The 16684-nt window shown below is 41.0% G+C and overlaps 1 protein-coding gene across 3 annotated transcripts in view; it reads right to left on the bottom strand.

Moving 5' to 3' along the window:
• Positions 1-16684, bottom strand: part of LOC138798719 (heparan-alpha-glucosaminide N-acetyltransferase-like) — a 222682-nt gene that overhangs the window by 135237 nt on the left and 70761 nt on the right. For all 3 annotated transcript variants that reach the window (XM_069979277.1, XM_069979278.1, XM_069979279.1), the window contains one exon: positions 2496-2572. In XM_069979277.1, the coding sequence (XP_069835378.1) occupies positions 2496-2572 (77 nt within the window). The remainder of the gene's footprint in view (positions 1-2495; positions 2573-16684) is intronic.

Genomic DNA, 16684 nt, shown 5'->3' with positions numbered 1-16684 from the left:
TTTGCGAGGGGTGTTCAAACTAGCAACTCCCGTGGTGGGATACCACACTTAGTGATCGGGTGAACAAAGAGCCAGACACAAGGTGTAACACAAAAATATATCACAGTTCACTTTACCAGTGATCAGGAAAAAAAAATGGAGGCACAATTCTTGTACATGAACTGGTTGTTCTTTACTCTAGCACTTGTCCTGTGTCTTTTTCTCTGGGATATGCTGTAACCTTCTTGGCAAACTGTTCTGTAGTAGGTACTGGATTTTAGTGCAGAACTAAAGATTTGTAAACTTGAGGCCTACATTTACAACCTAGTATACTTATCTAGCTGGACAGACACTGCTCTGCATTCATACCAAAGGCACATCAGGAAATAAGGTGGAATTATAACAAATGAAACCCAACCACAGGCTCTTCAGGGAATCAAGTGGAACTCTCCACACAAGCAAAAGCAGGGGGTGGGAATGTATGGCGCTGTAGGTGATTGACCCTGCCCTGTGTGCACTTGCTGCTATTTTACATACCTGAAGAAATGCAAGCTGCTTGGCTCAAAAGGTATGTCTGTACGGGTACAAACACATGTACTGGATCCGCAGCGGATATCTCACTGCAAATTTGCAGTGGAGTCCACTCACTCATTGCCCAGTAATAAGTCCCACCATGTGAAAACATTCAACACATTCCCTTTAAAAGCGACTGTGTACCCACAATCTGTCCCCCCCAAACCACTTGTACCATCGGATAGCTGCTTTTAATACCAGACCTGTCCTGGGGTCTGTTCGGCAGGTGATGCAGTTATTGTCCTAAAAAATTACTTTTAAACTTGCAGCCCTGTGCCCAACGGCCATGGCTTGGAGTATCTGTGCCCTAACTTTGCACCACCCCTCCGTCCCTCCTCCCTACCCTCTTCACCGTTTTTACTATTCCTCTGCAGTGAAAACTACACAGGTGCCTTAACAATCCAGTCCATGTGCCGTGCTGACACTGGTGATGAATAGTAGAAAATCTGCCTGGAGCATTCCTAATGATGAGGAGTGCGGGGAAGAGGGATGGAGAGGCAAGCCTAATGCATACACAATCTAGGCCACGGCCGTTTGGCACAGGGCTGCAAGTTTAAAAGTTGTTTTTTTAGGACAATAACTGCATAACCTGCCGAACGGACCACAGGACAGATCTTAGATTAAAAGCAGCTATCTGAAGGTACCAGCGGTTTGGGGAGTCAGAGTCACTTTAAAGAAGACCTAGAGCCATTAAATAGCTTAGGGTTCCCCCGATTACACACTTCTTCACATACCCTTCCATTCCCAAGATGTATAGATTTATAGTTTGACAATTCAGGGAATAGACAGTGAATCTAAGCTTAATATTAATAACGGAAGTGAGTATCAGGTATGTGTAAAATGTTCAGTTCAATGGACAGGGCCGGCCTTAGAGTAAATGGTGCCCTGTGCGAAACCTTTTTTCTGCGCCCCCCCCACCCCCTGGTAACATAAAGTTCTTTCAGCCTCCCACTCCTCCAGACACCATCCAACACCCATAACCCGGCTCCTCTGCCATACACACAACTACCCCCCAGCCATACACACAACTACCCAGCCATACACACAACTACCCTCCAGCCATACAAAGAACTACCCCCACAGCCATACAAACAAGTCCCCACCCACACACAACTACAGCCCCAACCCCCCCAAACAACTACAGCCCCTCAGCCCCCCACACAACTACAGCCTCCAGCACCCACCAAGCATGACGTGACATGGCATCACATCACCTGGACCGCTGATTGGCTGCACTTGTATTCTCGGTGACGTCATGCTACGGTGCTGTGGAGGAGAGGAACTAACCACTGTGGGAGGAGGGCAACCTGGGGCACTAAGGCAGACAGCTGCACATCTAACTTAGAAATAGAAGTTAGATGTGCTGTCTGTCTGCTAGAGTGCCCCGAATTATCCACCATGGGAGGGTGGCGGGCGGGCGGCCAGCTTGGGGGGGCGCCCTGGCAGACAGACAGCACATCTAACTTCTATTTCTAAGTTAGGTGTGCAGCTGTCTGCTGAATCGCCCTCCCAAGCTGGCCAAAAGTGAGGCACCCTGTGCAAGTGGTCGCACGCCCCAAAGGCCGCCCCTGTCGATGGATAAAATGATATACCAGTTATCCAAAAATTTAGGAATCTGACACATTGGTTGTGTCTTCACGTTGAAGGGGTTAAACAAATACATTCTTGATCAAGAAAATAATGTCCCGTGGTGTAGCAAGAAAATACATTTAGCAATCTGCAGCTTATTTTAAGATCAATACAGTCCTGCTGATTTGTCGAAGTGGCTTTTATGAAGTTACGGCAGAGTTCATTGTTAAATACCCCTACCTACTAAGCAGATGGTGGTCCATATTAATTCCTTTTCTCTTATGGATCAATAAGGAGATTGCTGATTTGCTTAAAAGGTTTTTTTAAGATGTGGGGGCTGCTTTGATTATTTTTTTATGGTATTTTTTGCTTACCATTCCAAGGAGCGTGCTGGAAGAACCAATAACCGCCCCCTCCATAGTTGACAAACACCATTATAGTCAGGGAGAAGCTGGTGAGGAATAACATACATCTTTAAGTCAATTTTAAAAAATACAAGTTTCAGAGCACAGATAACCTCTATGCAACGTCTCCTGTCCTTTTTAGACTGAACAGGTATACATCCTAATTCTTTTGGTCTGATGTGTCTGTTTTTAATATATAATATCATACTGAGTCATAGCAATGTATATTTTAAGGGGGTAGAATGGCCCCTTTTACATGTTGCTGTGACATTTAGGCTTTTCTTCAGTGGCAATGTGGGGGGGAATAGTAGTGTGAGCCAGTGCTGATGCCTATAGGTTGCAGTACGTCAGCAGTGTACTGTATGTGAATGGAGGGGACAGGCATCGTTGAGGAGGTCACTGCCCGCCTGCTTCATTTGGAACCCAGGAGCTGAAGAAGAAATGAAGGACTAAACCCCCTGCTCATGATGGCGGTCCAGTCAGTACACTCATCTTATAAAGCTTTTGACACATCGTAGAGAGTCATACAGACAGAGTGATCAAACCCCTGCCCATTGATAGGTAGAACTGGCAGAAGCACTCAGCTGAGCAACTCTCTCCCCAGTTTGCTGCTCTCCCTATTTCTGTGCTGGAAATGGGCTCCATTGCCTCACTATAGAACCCAGCTGTGAGATGGGGAAAGAGGTTCTTCTCCCCGTTTGTCATAGTAATAAACAGGGATCTGAAAATCCATGCCTGACCAATCAAAACCTTTAACATGTCAAACGTTCTGTTAAATGACAACAACAAATAAAAAATAAATTAATTAAATATTAATTTGCAGTAATATACAATGAGAACTGTTGAGTTTTATTGAATGAAGTTCCTCAATAGGAAAGCCCTTGTTTACGATAGCTCTGTACTCTGGCTTTCAAGAGGGTTAATGGAAAAGGCTTTCTAAAACAGAGGAAACCTGATGATCTCCTCATCTTCCCCTTTATTTTATGCAACCACATTATGCTATAGGAAACTCTTAAAGTGAATGTACCATCAGGTACATTCGCTTTAAGTGTTGCACCCCCTCCATTAGAATCAATGGTGGCGGGTCACAGAGGGGCGCCTCCCACTGGGGGCGGGCCGCCATGCCTCCAGTGCTTCAGCCCAGGCCAGTGTCCGGTAATAGACCAGCGCCATGAGCAGGAAAGGGCCATGGTTAAAAGAAGGACCACAGCACCAGCATCCCTGATGCCGGCGCCGTTCTATTCATGTGCAACACTTAAAGTGATTGTATATTCACTTTAAGGCTCACATACACTTTATACATACACTAAAGTCGACTGAACAGTATAAGGTGCATAGTGTACGCTTCATAGGAAATACAATTATTTACTAAATGGACAGGTCAGAATTGGTAACAGGTCCCCTTTAAAACGAGTAATTTGTAGAATAGAAACAATACACATCAAGATTTTGTTTTTTAATCATTTTACATCATAGAATTCCACTTTACAAATGAGCTGGGGAAGTTGCAATGCATAATGAAATGGATGCCAAATTTACGACTGCCTATGAAAAATGTCTAACATCCTTCCCTGGTCGCTATAATTACGAGGCAATCACATCCCTTGGCTTCTAAGCACCACTATTCAAGTTATATATTAAAGAAAATTTGTATTCCTTTTAATTATGTTGCGTTTTGTGAAATTTGCTTAAATAATTTTATCTCATTGCGGTTTGAAAACTTTAAAGGAGAATAAAAAATATACAAAAATTACACAAAAATATAAACAGAAACCCAGCAATGTATTGTGAGTTATACTGTATATAAAGAATCCTAGCTCATTGTCCATTCCGATCCTCGTCTTCATCACGTAGAGGGCTGTTTGCTTTCCCCCTGTTGCTCAGTATTGGTAACAATGACAATGATGCACATGATAACCTTCATGGATCATTTTAATAATCTGTATGGCATAAAATTACTGAAAGTAAAATAAAAAGATACAATTTGAAAATTGCGCTATAAAATATATCCATGTAGCCGTAGTAAATATTGTAATATGTAGTCAGAAAATGACCTAATGTTTAAAGTGTACCTGTCACTTTAAACAATTTTTGACATGTCGCAGAAACTTCAAAAGTTTTTATTGGTCAGGGCGTGTTAATACCCTAAACGATCACTAGAACCAGTGGGAAGTAAAGCCTGAAGCTTAGCGCTTTTCTTCCTGCTTTCTGTGCCCACAACAAAGACTGTCCCATAGACTTACTTTTGAAGTTTGTTCATTTATATGGGACAGAGCTGAGAAAAGAATGCACTTAGCATGTACTTCTGCTTGCTCATTCTAGCAATTGGTTGGAGCATGAACAACCAGTCCCTGATCGATTAAAATGTTTGACATGTCTCTACAACATATTTTTAAAGAATTTTCCATGATTTTTTTTCTCAAATTTTCATTGTACTATATTTTCACAAACCTTCAAATCTTCCTGTTTTTATTCTGGCCACAAAGCCTAATAATAAGCTGATGCTTCCTGTCCTGCAGAGAAATTGGTTCTGCTCTCTCCTCCCTATGATTAGAGATGATCGAATCGAAGGTGGAGACAGCCCGAGGCTGTATCCCTGTTTTCCAGGTGGTACTCGGGCTGTCTCCACCTTCCCCACGGAACGGGAAGGCATCGGGAATCAAATGACGAAGGTTCGAGAAGGTTAGAGTTTGATCGAACCTGACAATTGCCGATGTTTGATCATCTCTACCTATGATCAGCAGGATTGCAGGATTACCTTAAACGAATGTACCACTGCAGAATGTACTCCAGAGTGTAGATCCTGGCGGCACGGTCCATTTTTCTAGAGGCAGGCCCAGTGCACCAATATCAGTGAACTGGGGTGTTGATCCTCCAGTGCACTAAGCAGAATAAGGCAGTAGTTCAAAAAATGGAGCACGCCACAGGATCTATGTGCCGGCACCGACCAGGTGATATATAATTTTTTTTTCCATAGGCGAAATAAGACAGAGCCTGCCTGGATAATCATCTTATTGAACTCAATATGTCCTTGGGGCTAAAAAATTGCTATTAGAAAATAGGGACAGATTAAGAAAAACATACATCAGTCTCATGTACCATCAGGTACATTGCTGCTTTTTTTTATTTTTTACTTTAATTGATCGGTACCAACACGGGGATGCAGGTGGGGCAATCTTTTTTTTTTTTAAACACTGCTCCGTTCCTTCGCTGAACGCCAGTCTTTTCCCTTGCACTGGTCCAGCCCGAAGCACTGGGGGCAGGCCCAGCGCCCCCCAGTATTGCAATATCAATGGATTACAGAGGGGAAGGGGTTTCCTTACACTTGGGGGTGACAGGCCTTCCCCCAGTGCTGTGGGCCAGGCCGGTGCTCGGGAAAAGACTGGTGCTGAGAGTAGGAACCCGGGGGCTTTTAAAAGAAAAAAAAAAATCTGCACCACTGGGAATCCCGCGCCGAACGATTAAAGGACAACTCCCACAAAAAAAATTTCTGCTTATTTAACACACATTACAAAGTTATATAACCTTGCAATGTGGTTAAATACCCGGTCTGGCCCCCTTCCCCCACTTTCAAACCCCCAACCCCCCCTCCCCCCGGAAGTTAAAGAAATTATACATTACCTATTACGGTCGTCACCGTCCTCTTCTCCCGGGTGCCATCTTGAGACGATGATGTCAGAGCCGGGGGGCAGTCCGTGTCTTCTTCCTCTGTGTCTGTGGGGTTTTTTTTTGGTGGGGGGGGGGGGTCCTGCGGGAGTTGTCCTTTAAGGAAACCTGATGGTACATTCCCTTTAAGTCCCATTGTTTACTACAGAGGCATCTTGGCCACATCTACAGTCCTTTTAGGGCTAGATGACTATAACAGTGGCACGCAACCTCAGTCCCATGGGTGTTATCTTTCATGATTATATGACTCCATTCAGTCCTATGAGCCATGAGCCTACAAGACACTGGCTGCCCCTAAAGATGTAACTAAAGTCTAGAGCTAGCCTTAGAGTCTGCCTCTCCCGGTTTCCTCAAATATGTGCAATGCCCCTGAGAACGGTATCCGTTTAGATATCCAAGAAAGAACATTCAGTGAATCAATGACGCTAGTCAGCCCGTGTGAAGAATAGTGTTCATTTTCAGTTATAAACAATTGAATAAGTTTACCCTCAAGGAGATTACTAATGAATTCTTATGGAAACTCGGAATAGGATCTTGGTAGTCTAAGCCAATGAAGGGGGGGGGGGGGGGGGGGGGGGGGGCGTGTAATTGTGACTTTTAGTGGAACATGTTGCTGAACGTTCTGCCGGCAGAGAGCCAGCTCTGATGAGCTAATTGATAATTGCTCCTTCTATCCTAAGGTTTCAGGGTGAATTCAGAAGGAAGATCTCATCAAAACACATTATTGGGAGTCCCAGCAGGCCTGCCTAGTGCAATTTACAGATTAAAACCTGCCCACTTGTCAGACCTAACATGACTCCCTGACAGGAAACGTAACATTTCACAACACGCTTAATGACCACCCCCAAATATATTACGTACTGTGCAAATCTGCAAATAAAGGCAGAACATCCCTAGGACATCATCGAAATATGTCATATACCATTGTGATCTTACAGCTCTGGTAGTCACTGTTACTTAAAGGCACGTTACCGTATGTGGTGGCGTAATCATATCCATTAGTTACCGTGGCAACCCAGTCAAAGGTGAAGCCATTTGTTTGAAAGGCACCGGTGAAAATTATGGAACGACACCAACTTAACGTCAATCATTTTAATGAAAACATTTTGTATTTGACTCTATTGAAGATGAAGTTCAGCAAACAAAGTAGATACAATTACATACAATTACATTTGACTGTCCTTACAAAGGTCATACAAGAAACATGCTTATTGCCGAGCGCTTGTTAGCATGAGCTCAGTTCTCATCATTAGTCATGTGGTTTTCTTCTGGCAGGAGATACCTATTACAAATGACTACATGATAGATTTAAAGGGTGGATGACACAAGTCACAATGCACTCCATGGTGCAATGCGTAGATGTCATTTAAGGTGAAGTTTACTCGATGTAAGAAATCAACTTAAGATGTGAAATCAATTATCCCTTGTATTTGATCAGCAATGCATCCCCTTGCACACAGATATACACCAGGCAGGACTGTTTTATAAGATACATCATTAAAATAGAATTATTGTCAATGTATCTGTTCTTTTGGCAAGCCATGCTCACATTGAATAAGGTCATATCACTTATGGCATGTAAAGCCGGGCTTATTTCTCTATTATTCTACTGGATGAAACTAACTTAGTTGCAGCTGTTGCACCATTTCCATTTCCATATGCCTATAAAAACCCATTTACATGTTTGACAGATCCTCACTATTATTTGTTTGAAAAATCGCCATGTTGGACGCTGAATAACAAAACTAATAATTAAAGGGGTTGGCCACTTTATAGTAAAATTGTTCAGTATCCAGTATTAGTAAGTGTACTCACTGCCCTTACTAACAGCGTCTCCCTGTGTACCTCATACAGCTAAATTCAGACTCCCCTCCTCTAGTCTGTGTGTCCTGCCCTGTGGTGATTCTGTCCATAAGATGGCTGACGTAAAGTAGCATGTGACCATGCCCCTCCCCCTGTGTCCTCCATAGGCATACACAGGCTCAGAGGTGGACACAGGTGGCGTGGCATGGTCACATGCTTCTCCATGTCGGCCATCTTATGGACAGACTCACCACAGAGCAAGACAGCACAGTCTGGAGTCTGATTTTAGCTCTATGAGGTACACAGGGAGCCTCTGTCAGTAAGGGCTGAAAGAACAGTTACTAATACAGTACACTGAACAATTTTACTATAAAGTGGCCAACCACTTTATTATTATTTATTTATTATTATTTATTATAATAATTATTTATTATTGCTACCAAAGCCATGCAACATGTTCCACATTCAGATGCTTCTTTCTATTAAGTTGTATATCTATTTGACATAAAAAAACATTTAAGGTAGATAGCAAAGTGCTAGAGCAAAATGTTAGTGAGCTGCTATTTTATACAGATGTTATTACCAGTAAAATAAATCAGGTATTCTGGCAATTTGCAACACACAATTATTTGCACCCCAAAAACATCAGGCATACTGTACTGTATGTCGTCATTTGTGAATTGGCATAAAAATTTGTAATAGAATGCTACAGAGCATGACACTTTTTTATTTACAGAACCATTGGTTTCTAATGGATCGTTCGTCAAAGCTAAAAGTGTCTGAAAAGTTTCGGGATCCATTTTTATTCTCACGATAGACAAACTGAGACTGTCTCCTTGTTCTGTCATGTCGAAAAACATTATCCTGATGGATCCCATCTTTTGTACAATGCAAGTCTATGGAAACAAGATGCTGCAGGATAAGCATTCTGTTGAGCCATCCTGTTTGGCGCCCATTTTTTTCTATTAAAACTTGTATGTGGCTTCAATATAAAGGGCAAAATTTTAAAAAAGGATCCATTTAAAAGACATATAAATATGTCTCTCAAAAGGGATTGTCTGACATTAGCAAATTTTTCCTATATAGCTGCAGTCTTATAGAAAAAAATTAACATCCTATGCTTACCTGTCCATGCTTCCCCGGTGTCCTGGTGGTGATGTCTCCGGTGTCTCCAGTTGAGTACAGACATTTTTATTTGCAAGACTGACTCGTCTCAGGATTGACAGTCCGCTCAGTCAATCACTGACTGACACATAGGAAAGTGCTGTGGCCTATGATTGGATGAGAGGGCTGCCACTCCCGAGATGAGGCGTCTGCAGTCAGTGGGGGACACTGGGGGAGTGCAGACAGCTAAGCATAGGACATTTATTATTTTCTATATGACTGCAGCTATATAGGAAATATTTGCTAGCGTCGGATAACGGCTTTAAGCTTCCTATAAAATAAAAATAGCTTTTTTAGAAAAAAAAAAAAAAACAACAACAGGATGCAAAAATGTAATGTGAACCTGGCCTGATTCCTTATGTAATCTGTGAAGGAACGCTCCATACGCAGAAAGACATATACTGGTGACACACAGCAGGGGAGAAGGCCAAAGTGTGGATTAGGCTACGATAATTTAAATAAAACAAGATAGAATATTAAATGAGGATGATGCTTAAACTTATATTTAGTATATTTTAAAATGTTTCATTTGAAGATGAAAACTTTTTGAAATTATGTAAATATTCAATAAAATCTTAAAATAAACGCTTTGTATTATTAACCATTTAGAGTGCAAAAAGATTAATTAAGAAAGTTGTGTCACATTTGGCAAGGAGCATGGAATGCTTCCGCAGACTGAGCCAAGGTGGCTGCTACATTCCAACAAGAGGAAATCCAAGATGGTCAACAGCTCCTAAGAGACTGATTCAAGATGTCAGCCACAATGCCAGAGAGACTGATTCAAGATAGCATTAGCGGTAAGTAAGCTTATGCATCTAATATGAAGCTTTCTAATGCGCTCGCAGACTGTCAGCAGCTCTGTGCCTGTGTTTAATTTCTTCTTCCAATACAATGAGGAGTGACAGTCGGAACATTTAGATAAATACTTCAGGACTCTGCATTATATCCATTAGCGAACGTGCACAGCACAATCCTATCCGCCCAGTTAGACGAGGCAAAAAAAAAAAAAAAAACACACTTTTTGCTCTCTTTTATCCCAAGAGAAATCATTAAACATAAAACTAAAAGAGTACTTAACCTATGAATGTCATACCGCAGCAATGATTCTGTATTACCTTAAAACTGACCTTTCATCAGGTCCATTACTACACTTTACTTGCTTTTTACACATTGCAACTTTCACTGAAGAAACAGATCCTTTAACCGCAGTCAATGTTTTACTTGCTGAACTGAGAAGATCAGTTAAGGAAATCTACCTTTTCTTTATCCTTAAAGGGGTACTCCTATCTGAGCTTGTTATTCCCTATTCAAAGGGTAGGGCATAACAAGTTGATCACTGGGGGTCTGACTGCCTGGACCCCCACCAGTCCCAAAAAAGTGGGTACGATTGTTCCTCAATGGATCACTGACCAAGCCTGCACAGCCATTGTAGGTGGGGCTTCATTTGTTCTGTATGACTTAATTGCTGAAAAGAGTTAGATGGCCCCTGGCACTGGCACTGGCTGCAATGGCCATGCAGGCATACCGAGCATTCAGGAAATTGCAGGGCAATTGCATCCTTGTTTTTGGGATAGGTGGGGTCAAGGCAGTTGGACCCCATTGATTTACACGGTTACTGCCAAACCCCAAGAAGGCTATGTGCACATTCTGTTTTTCAAAGGCCCTTGTTTAGAGTATCAAATAACAGCTGTGGTTTGGCATCGCAATGACGGCCGCTGAAACATTATTCACGTTCAAATTCAAAGGTGGCCTTTTTGGGTGTGTCTTTAATTAAAAATTTCATTGACCTTCATACAAAGGAGGGTGAAAAGAACAGTAAATTCAATGTACTTGAACAATGTCTGTGAACAACTTAAAATAATGGCCGCTGTTCTCCCAACAATGGGCGGTAATGGCAAATGGCAGGGCATATGCTCTGCTACAGTTCTGGTAATTCTCTATAGGGATTACAAGTATAGTAGAGAGGGAATGGAGCGGTGGCCAAGTGCCACTCTTATGATGGATGGGGGTCCCAGCAGTCATACGTCTGATCAGATGTCCAACTATTGGGAACTGATTGATCAAATACTTATTCCCTTGCCTGTGAATAGAGGATATGTTGTTCATCTTAATTTAAGAGTCTAGTTTTGAAGCTGAATTAATTTAAAGTTTTTAATATCTTTAGATATCTGGTCTGGGGTAACAATTAATTTAGGAGTCTGATATAGTGTCTGATTTATTTTAAGTGTCTGGTGTTAGGTCTGGATTAAATTAGGAACCTGTTCCAGGGACAAAATTCATCTAGTCTGCCCTTAGGTCCTAATTTATTTGTGTTGCTATAGAGGCCAGGGACAGCTGGATTATTCAGGGGACAAAGATATTTAGTTATTAATTTCAATTAAAGTATCCATGTTTTTCAAGCCTGAATGGAAAAAATATGAGCCTCTGACGTTAGCTATGTGTCATTGGATTTATAGAGCCTCCCATTCCTATTAACTTGTCTGTTTTAGTAACAACTAGATAACAATTCTTAAAAAAAAAACTTTCTTAGAAATTTCTGCTGTGGAATTCCTGTTACTTCTCCTTAAAGGGGTTGTCCAGTGTAAACAGCCAGGACTGTGGGGAACATAACGAAATTGTCTACTTATTCGTGCTGCACTGCCACAGCTGGCAGCTCCTGGACCACCCCCTGTGCTACCCACAGTCCTGGTAGCATCATAGACTAGCAGTTTATGCCTAACAACCCCTTTAAATTCTTAAATAAGACCTGGCCTACAACTGCAACTGTAATGATAGAGCTTATTTTGACCTGTTCACCATCATAGCTTTGTTTTACTACCTCATTGCGTACCAATAGGAAATTTAATCACAGAGCAGATGAGTCTTTACCTGTAAATCCTACCATCTGGGCTATTTTATGATGGTTATATGTGAGGAAATTGCATGCTATTTCAGCGGACACTGTAATATGTCACTTTAAGTGAAAACAAAAGATTATATAGCTGGGAATTTAGTAAATAGTAATAAGTTTCTATATGAACTTATATATGCACATATAGACTTATAAAGGTTAACCAGCCTTTTTCAAATGTATGGTCTATTAATGACCTAATTAATATTCAACAGGTGGGGGGTTGACTCATGGCACCCCCACCAATCAGACGTTTGAAGGGCTTGCGGCACCTGAGTAAGCGCTACAGTCTCTTTAATGTTAAAATTGATTTTAGGCCGCTTCTTTCTTGCAAATGCTAATCTGTTCTTGGCCGCTCAGCAAGATCCTACTTTACATGATCATTTAGGGTAATATTGTAGATTACTATTAAATTATCATTAATGTCTCAGAGAACTTTATTAAAAAAAATATGAACACTATTGGAAATCAAATTTAATTCTTACACTGTACTTATCATGGTGTAGAAAACTGTGTTTAGATTCTCTTCTACAGCCTCTAGTTTGCTGTGACCTCTCTGCTTTTTCTCTACACTTGTAAACAGCCCATGTGATTCTATCGCAAACTGCTTTTTGTGAACTCTCCTCTCTCTCTACAGCCTGTGTGTGTGCAGCTCTCCAAGGATTCATCCCCCTCCACTCTGTGATATCATATGTAACTCACTCCCTGCTGTTATCCCTAAGCACTCTATTACAAGACCTGAACTGTAGTGTAAACAAACACCGATCAGCATTGGCTTAGAGAGCCCATTACATAATGGCAGATTTAGCAGATAACTGTATTAGGGTATTTTCACAGAAAGTAGAAAGCCTTTGGTTAGCAGCTAAATGGAAGGAAATTTTTAATAAAGACTTTTTCTTAATTTTAAATTCAGGGAACAAATCGACCACAAACACTTCAATGCAAGGGTGTCCATAACCTTTGAATAAGTACTGTAAGGAAAAAAAAATCATATGTCAAAGAGACACAAATCTTTCTCTTTCATAGCAAAAGTCTTTTTTTGACTCTGTACTCTGTAAGCCTAGTCAGTCCTGGTGCAGGCTTGTATGTAAGGCTCCTATTTTAGTAAGTAAGCAGTTCCATCTGATATGACTGGGAAGTAGTAGCGACTACTGTGTGTACGGTTGCAATACTGAAAGCATGATTCAGGCTGGGAGCTGTCCAATGTACAGTGCTGAAAATTGTATTATGTTTTCATAGGGTATAATGTGCCTGGCATAAGCCGGGGGGAATGTACTACTGGCATATGTTTGATGGGTTTATCTTTTTTTTCCTGTATTATAAAACAAAGTCAACTACACTTTTAAATGCAAGGGAAAGAATGTATATCACACATTGTATATGCAAAACCTAACAAAAGGAAGCAAATACTGTACCTTAATTCTAACTATTCTAAGAAATATAACTACCCAAAATAGATATAATCTTTAGCTATTTATGTTATTATTAAAATCTTCTCATGGCTAAAGACAGCTAGTTCACTAGTATTATCATTGGTGTAATTGCCTGATATATTAGGCAACATATTCAACACATTAGACTATAGCAGAAAGAATAAAGAGAACACAGAAGACACATCACATGATGGTAAATAGGGCAGCTTGTGATCAGTTGTTCACCTACATAGATACAGTCATTATTTTATGCCGCTGAAACACAAGATGGACTATTTTAAACAGCAATTAAAAGGTTAATGAGATAAGACTTTGCATTAATTCCTTTGTAGGATCTTGTGTTGAACGCATCATAAAATGTCACTTGGGAAGTGTTGTGATTCTTGCCCTAGAGCAGAGCAAGGCACTCAATTGAATATGACAAGGTACAGGTCATTCTCCGTCCTAAGCCTTCATGGCATGCTTCCTTCCCGCTAGCCTTCTTAATAATGCTTCAAGCGCTTCCTTAGCTGCCTTTTCACTAAGACACTTGGTATAAGGTATGAAAAGGTCACAGAATATGTGACAAGTCAGAGCCACAGACCAGCAGTCCGCACTATTTAGAAAAAAAATGCTGCAGCATTTACCCATGAAGACATCATATTGGCAATCACAACTATTAGTAATTTTTTTGCATTAGTAAGTATATATTTACGTAGCACATACATATTATACTAGATTACAGCAATGAAAACGAGTCAGCTCTTCAGTAAAAGTATTCTTTGGCAGTCTCATAGACAGTAAATGAAGAAGCAGCATGCAAGTGTTACCAGTGCTCTGTTGCAATAGAAGGCTCAGGACTCCCATTCTCAAGACTGCAAGGGGTATTAAACACTTATCGTCTATTCTATGGAAAAGGAAATAAGTGTTGTTGCTGGAACAGTCAATTTAATTCTTGGCAAACCTCAACTTTCTATTCCAAACCATGTTGTGATGACTAGCGTATAGATCTGTAGTGGTAGCCTTGGATCAGAAGAGAGTGTAATCGGGTGGAAAGTCAGAAGACGTATAATCAGAGGGGTTTATTAACAGTCCCATGGAAGGAAAGCGTTTTGGGGTTCTAGACCCCCCTCTCTCAAGTTACAGAGAACTGTGGTACTCCCATCAAAGGAATTTTTCTGGGAGACCATCATGAATACAGGTCAAGAGCACATGCATTTTTCTATTTCAATATAAACTTTAACATGGAGTGTTATATCCGCTGCGCTTTACATCAAAGCTCAGAATTTATGTCCTAGCTCTGGTAAAATGAAACCTGAGCTGTGATTGGTTGCTATGGGCAGTTTTTGTTTCACAGTTTTTGTTTTGTACCCACAAGACGTACCATTAATTAATAAGTGACTGGTTATTTGTGGATCAAACCATAAGTAATACTGTAGAACACGGTAGCAAGTTATTGCCTTTAAAGTTAGCCTAAATGAGGGTTGTACCTTTGGGGAAAATTATTTGCCGATTCTCTGTTCTGCTAATTCCTTTTCAATGTCCTCTTTACACATGACTGAAAAGTTAGCCAACCCCACTGATTGAGAAAGTATATGGCCACCGTAACTGCTTATGGTGCATTTCTTGGTAAAGTCATATGCAATGAACTGTGAAAACCCATCTCCAATCAAATTCTGAGAGCAGTACTCATATCAGCAGTCTCCCCATATAAACCCAGCCTTAAAGGGGTAGTCCACTCATTTTAAACTTTAAATATGTTGTTCCCCTGGAGGGGAACATAACAAACAGGCAGCAACACATTAAAGTTTTAAATATGTGGAATACCCATTCAGTGAATATATCAACTAGACTTTTTTTTAATCAATAAGAGCCAGATACTGAAAAATGTTCTTGTTTATTTCAATTTGGTATGTTATTTTGGGGGCAGCCTTCTTGGGCTGCTTTAATGCTTTATAGCAAGACCCATGGATATAGACACAATGGTTTGGAGTGTAACAAATTAATTCAAATGGATGTTGGAGGGGGGGTGTTTTCTAGGCATGCTCTGTAACCTGTGCAGATATCATTTTTCATAAAGAGTAATGTTGAGCTCAGAGCTTAAGCAATTGTAAGAATCCTGTATTATCTATAAACGGTTGTCATTGTACTTTTGTCTGTGATGTTAAGGAGGACACAGTGTTTTGGCTGCGGGAAGGAGTGAGTGACAGAGATAGAAGCAATTATTCTTTGCCCTGTTAACTTTCAACAGTATATGATCCAATCATCGCTGGTCCTGACCAAAACATTACAGTCCCTGGCTGGTGGCCTAGGCCCCCTGATGTACCAAAGCCCTGTAGAAGCTGCTAGGATGGAAATCCCTGCCTATAAAATGTGTCATTTCCTATTTTATAAGCCACTATAAAATGAATTTTCTTCACATGCAACAGCAACAACCTCCACATATCACTATGAAAAACTCAGCACATTCAAAGTGAGCTGGCACGTATTACATTCAATCTAATCATCATACATCTCCTATACACTTATATGACATTCATTTTAATATCATGCATGTTTTGTATGGCTATAGAAAGAATATAAATAGTTGCCAGTGTCACCTCTATTCTCCATCAGTGATAAATAGACTATGCTTTATGGAATACAGGTGGCCTTTCAACTGCACGTTCATGGAGAATCATAAATTATACCCAGAGAGGAGCTGATCATTGTGATCATACAGGATAGGCGGCAAATACAATCTATATAACAGCCTATTCTTATTTACTATACTGTATGGCATCAAACACTTGGGGGAGATGCATATAAACTGTGTAATTCTCAGCCTGGATAGTATATTTGCTCAGTATGTTCAGCCAAAACCAGTAGTGGGTCCATAAGACAAAAAAGGTGACTATCTTTACAATATAGTATATTTCTGTGTCAGTTCCATCCCTGGTTTTGGCTAAAAATAAACTTCAATCTGAGTTTAAAAACAGACTAAAATAGTACACATGAATCCTACCTTAGGCTATGTTCAAACTACGTGAAGAGACCGGCCGTTCCGTGACCCGGCCGGGTCACAGAACGGCCGGTCTCTGCATGGATCATCCCGGCTAGTACCGTAGTACCGGCCGGATGATCTTTCGGCCGCAGGGTTCTGATGCGGGTGCAACAGCGCGCGCCCGCATCAGAACCTCCAACAGCATACAATGAATCAAGCGGCCGGAGCCACTCGCTTCATT

This window comes from Dendropsophus ebraccatus, chromosome 8 (genome assembly GCF_027789765.1).
Source record: "Dendropsophus ebraccatus isolate aDenEbr1 chromosome 8, aDenEbr1.pat, whole genome shotgun sequence".
Classification (NCBI taxonomy): domain Eukaryota; kingdom Metazoa; phylum Chordata; class Amphibia; order Anura; family Hylidae; genus Dendropsophus; species Dendropsophus ebraccatus.
Note: the sequence above shows the minus strand (reverse complement) of the source record. Positions and strands in the feature narration are given on the sequence as shown.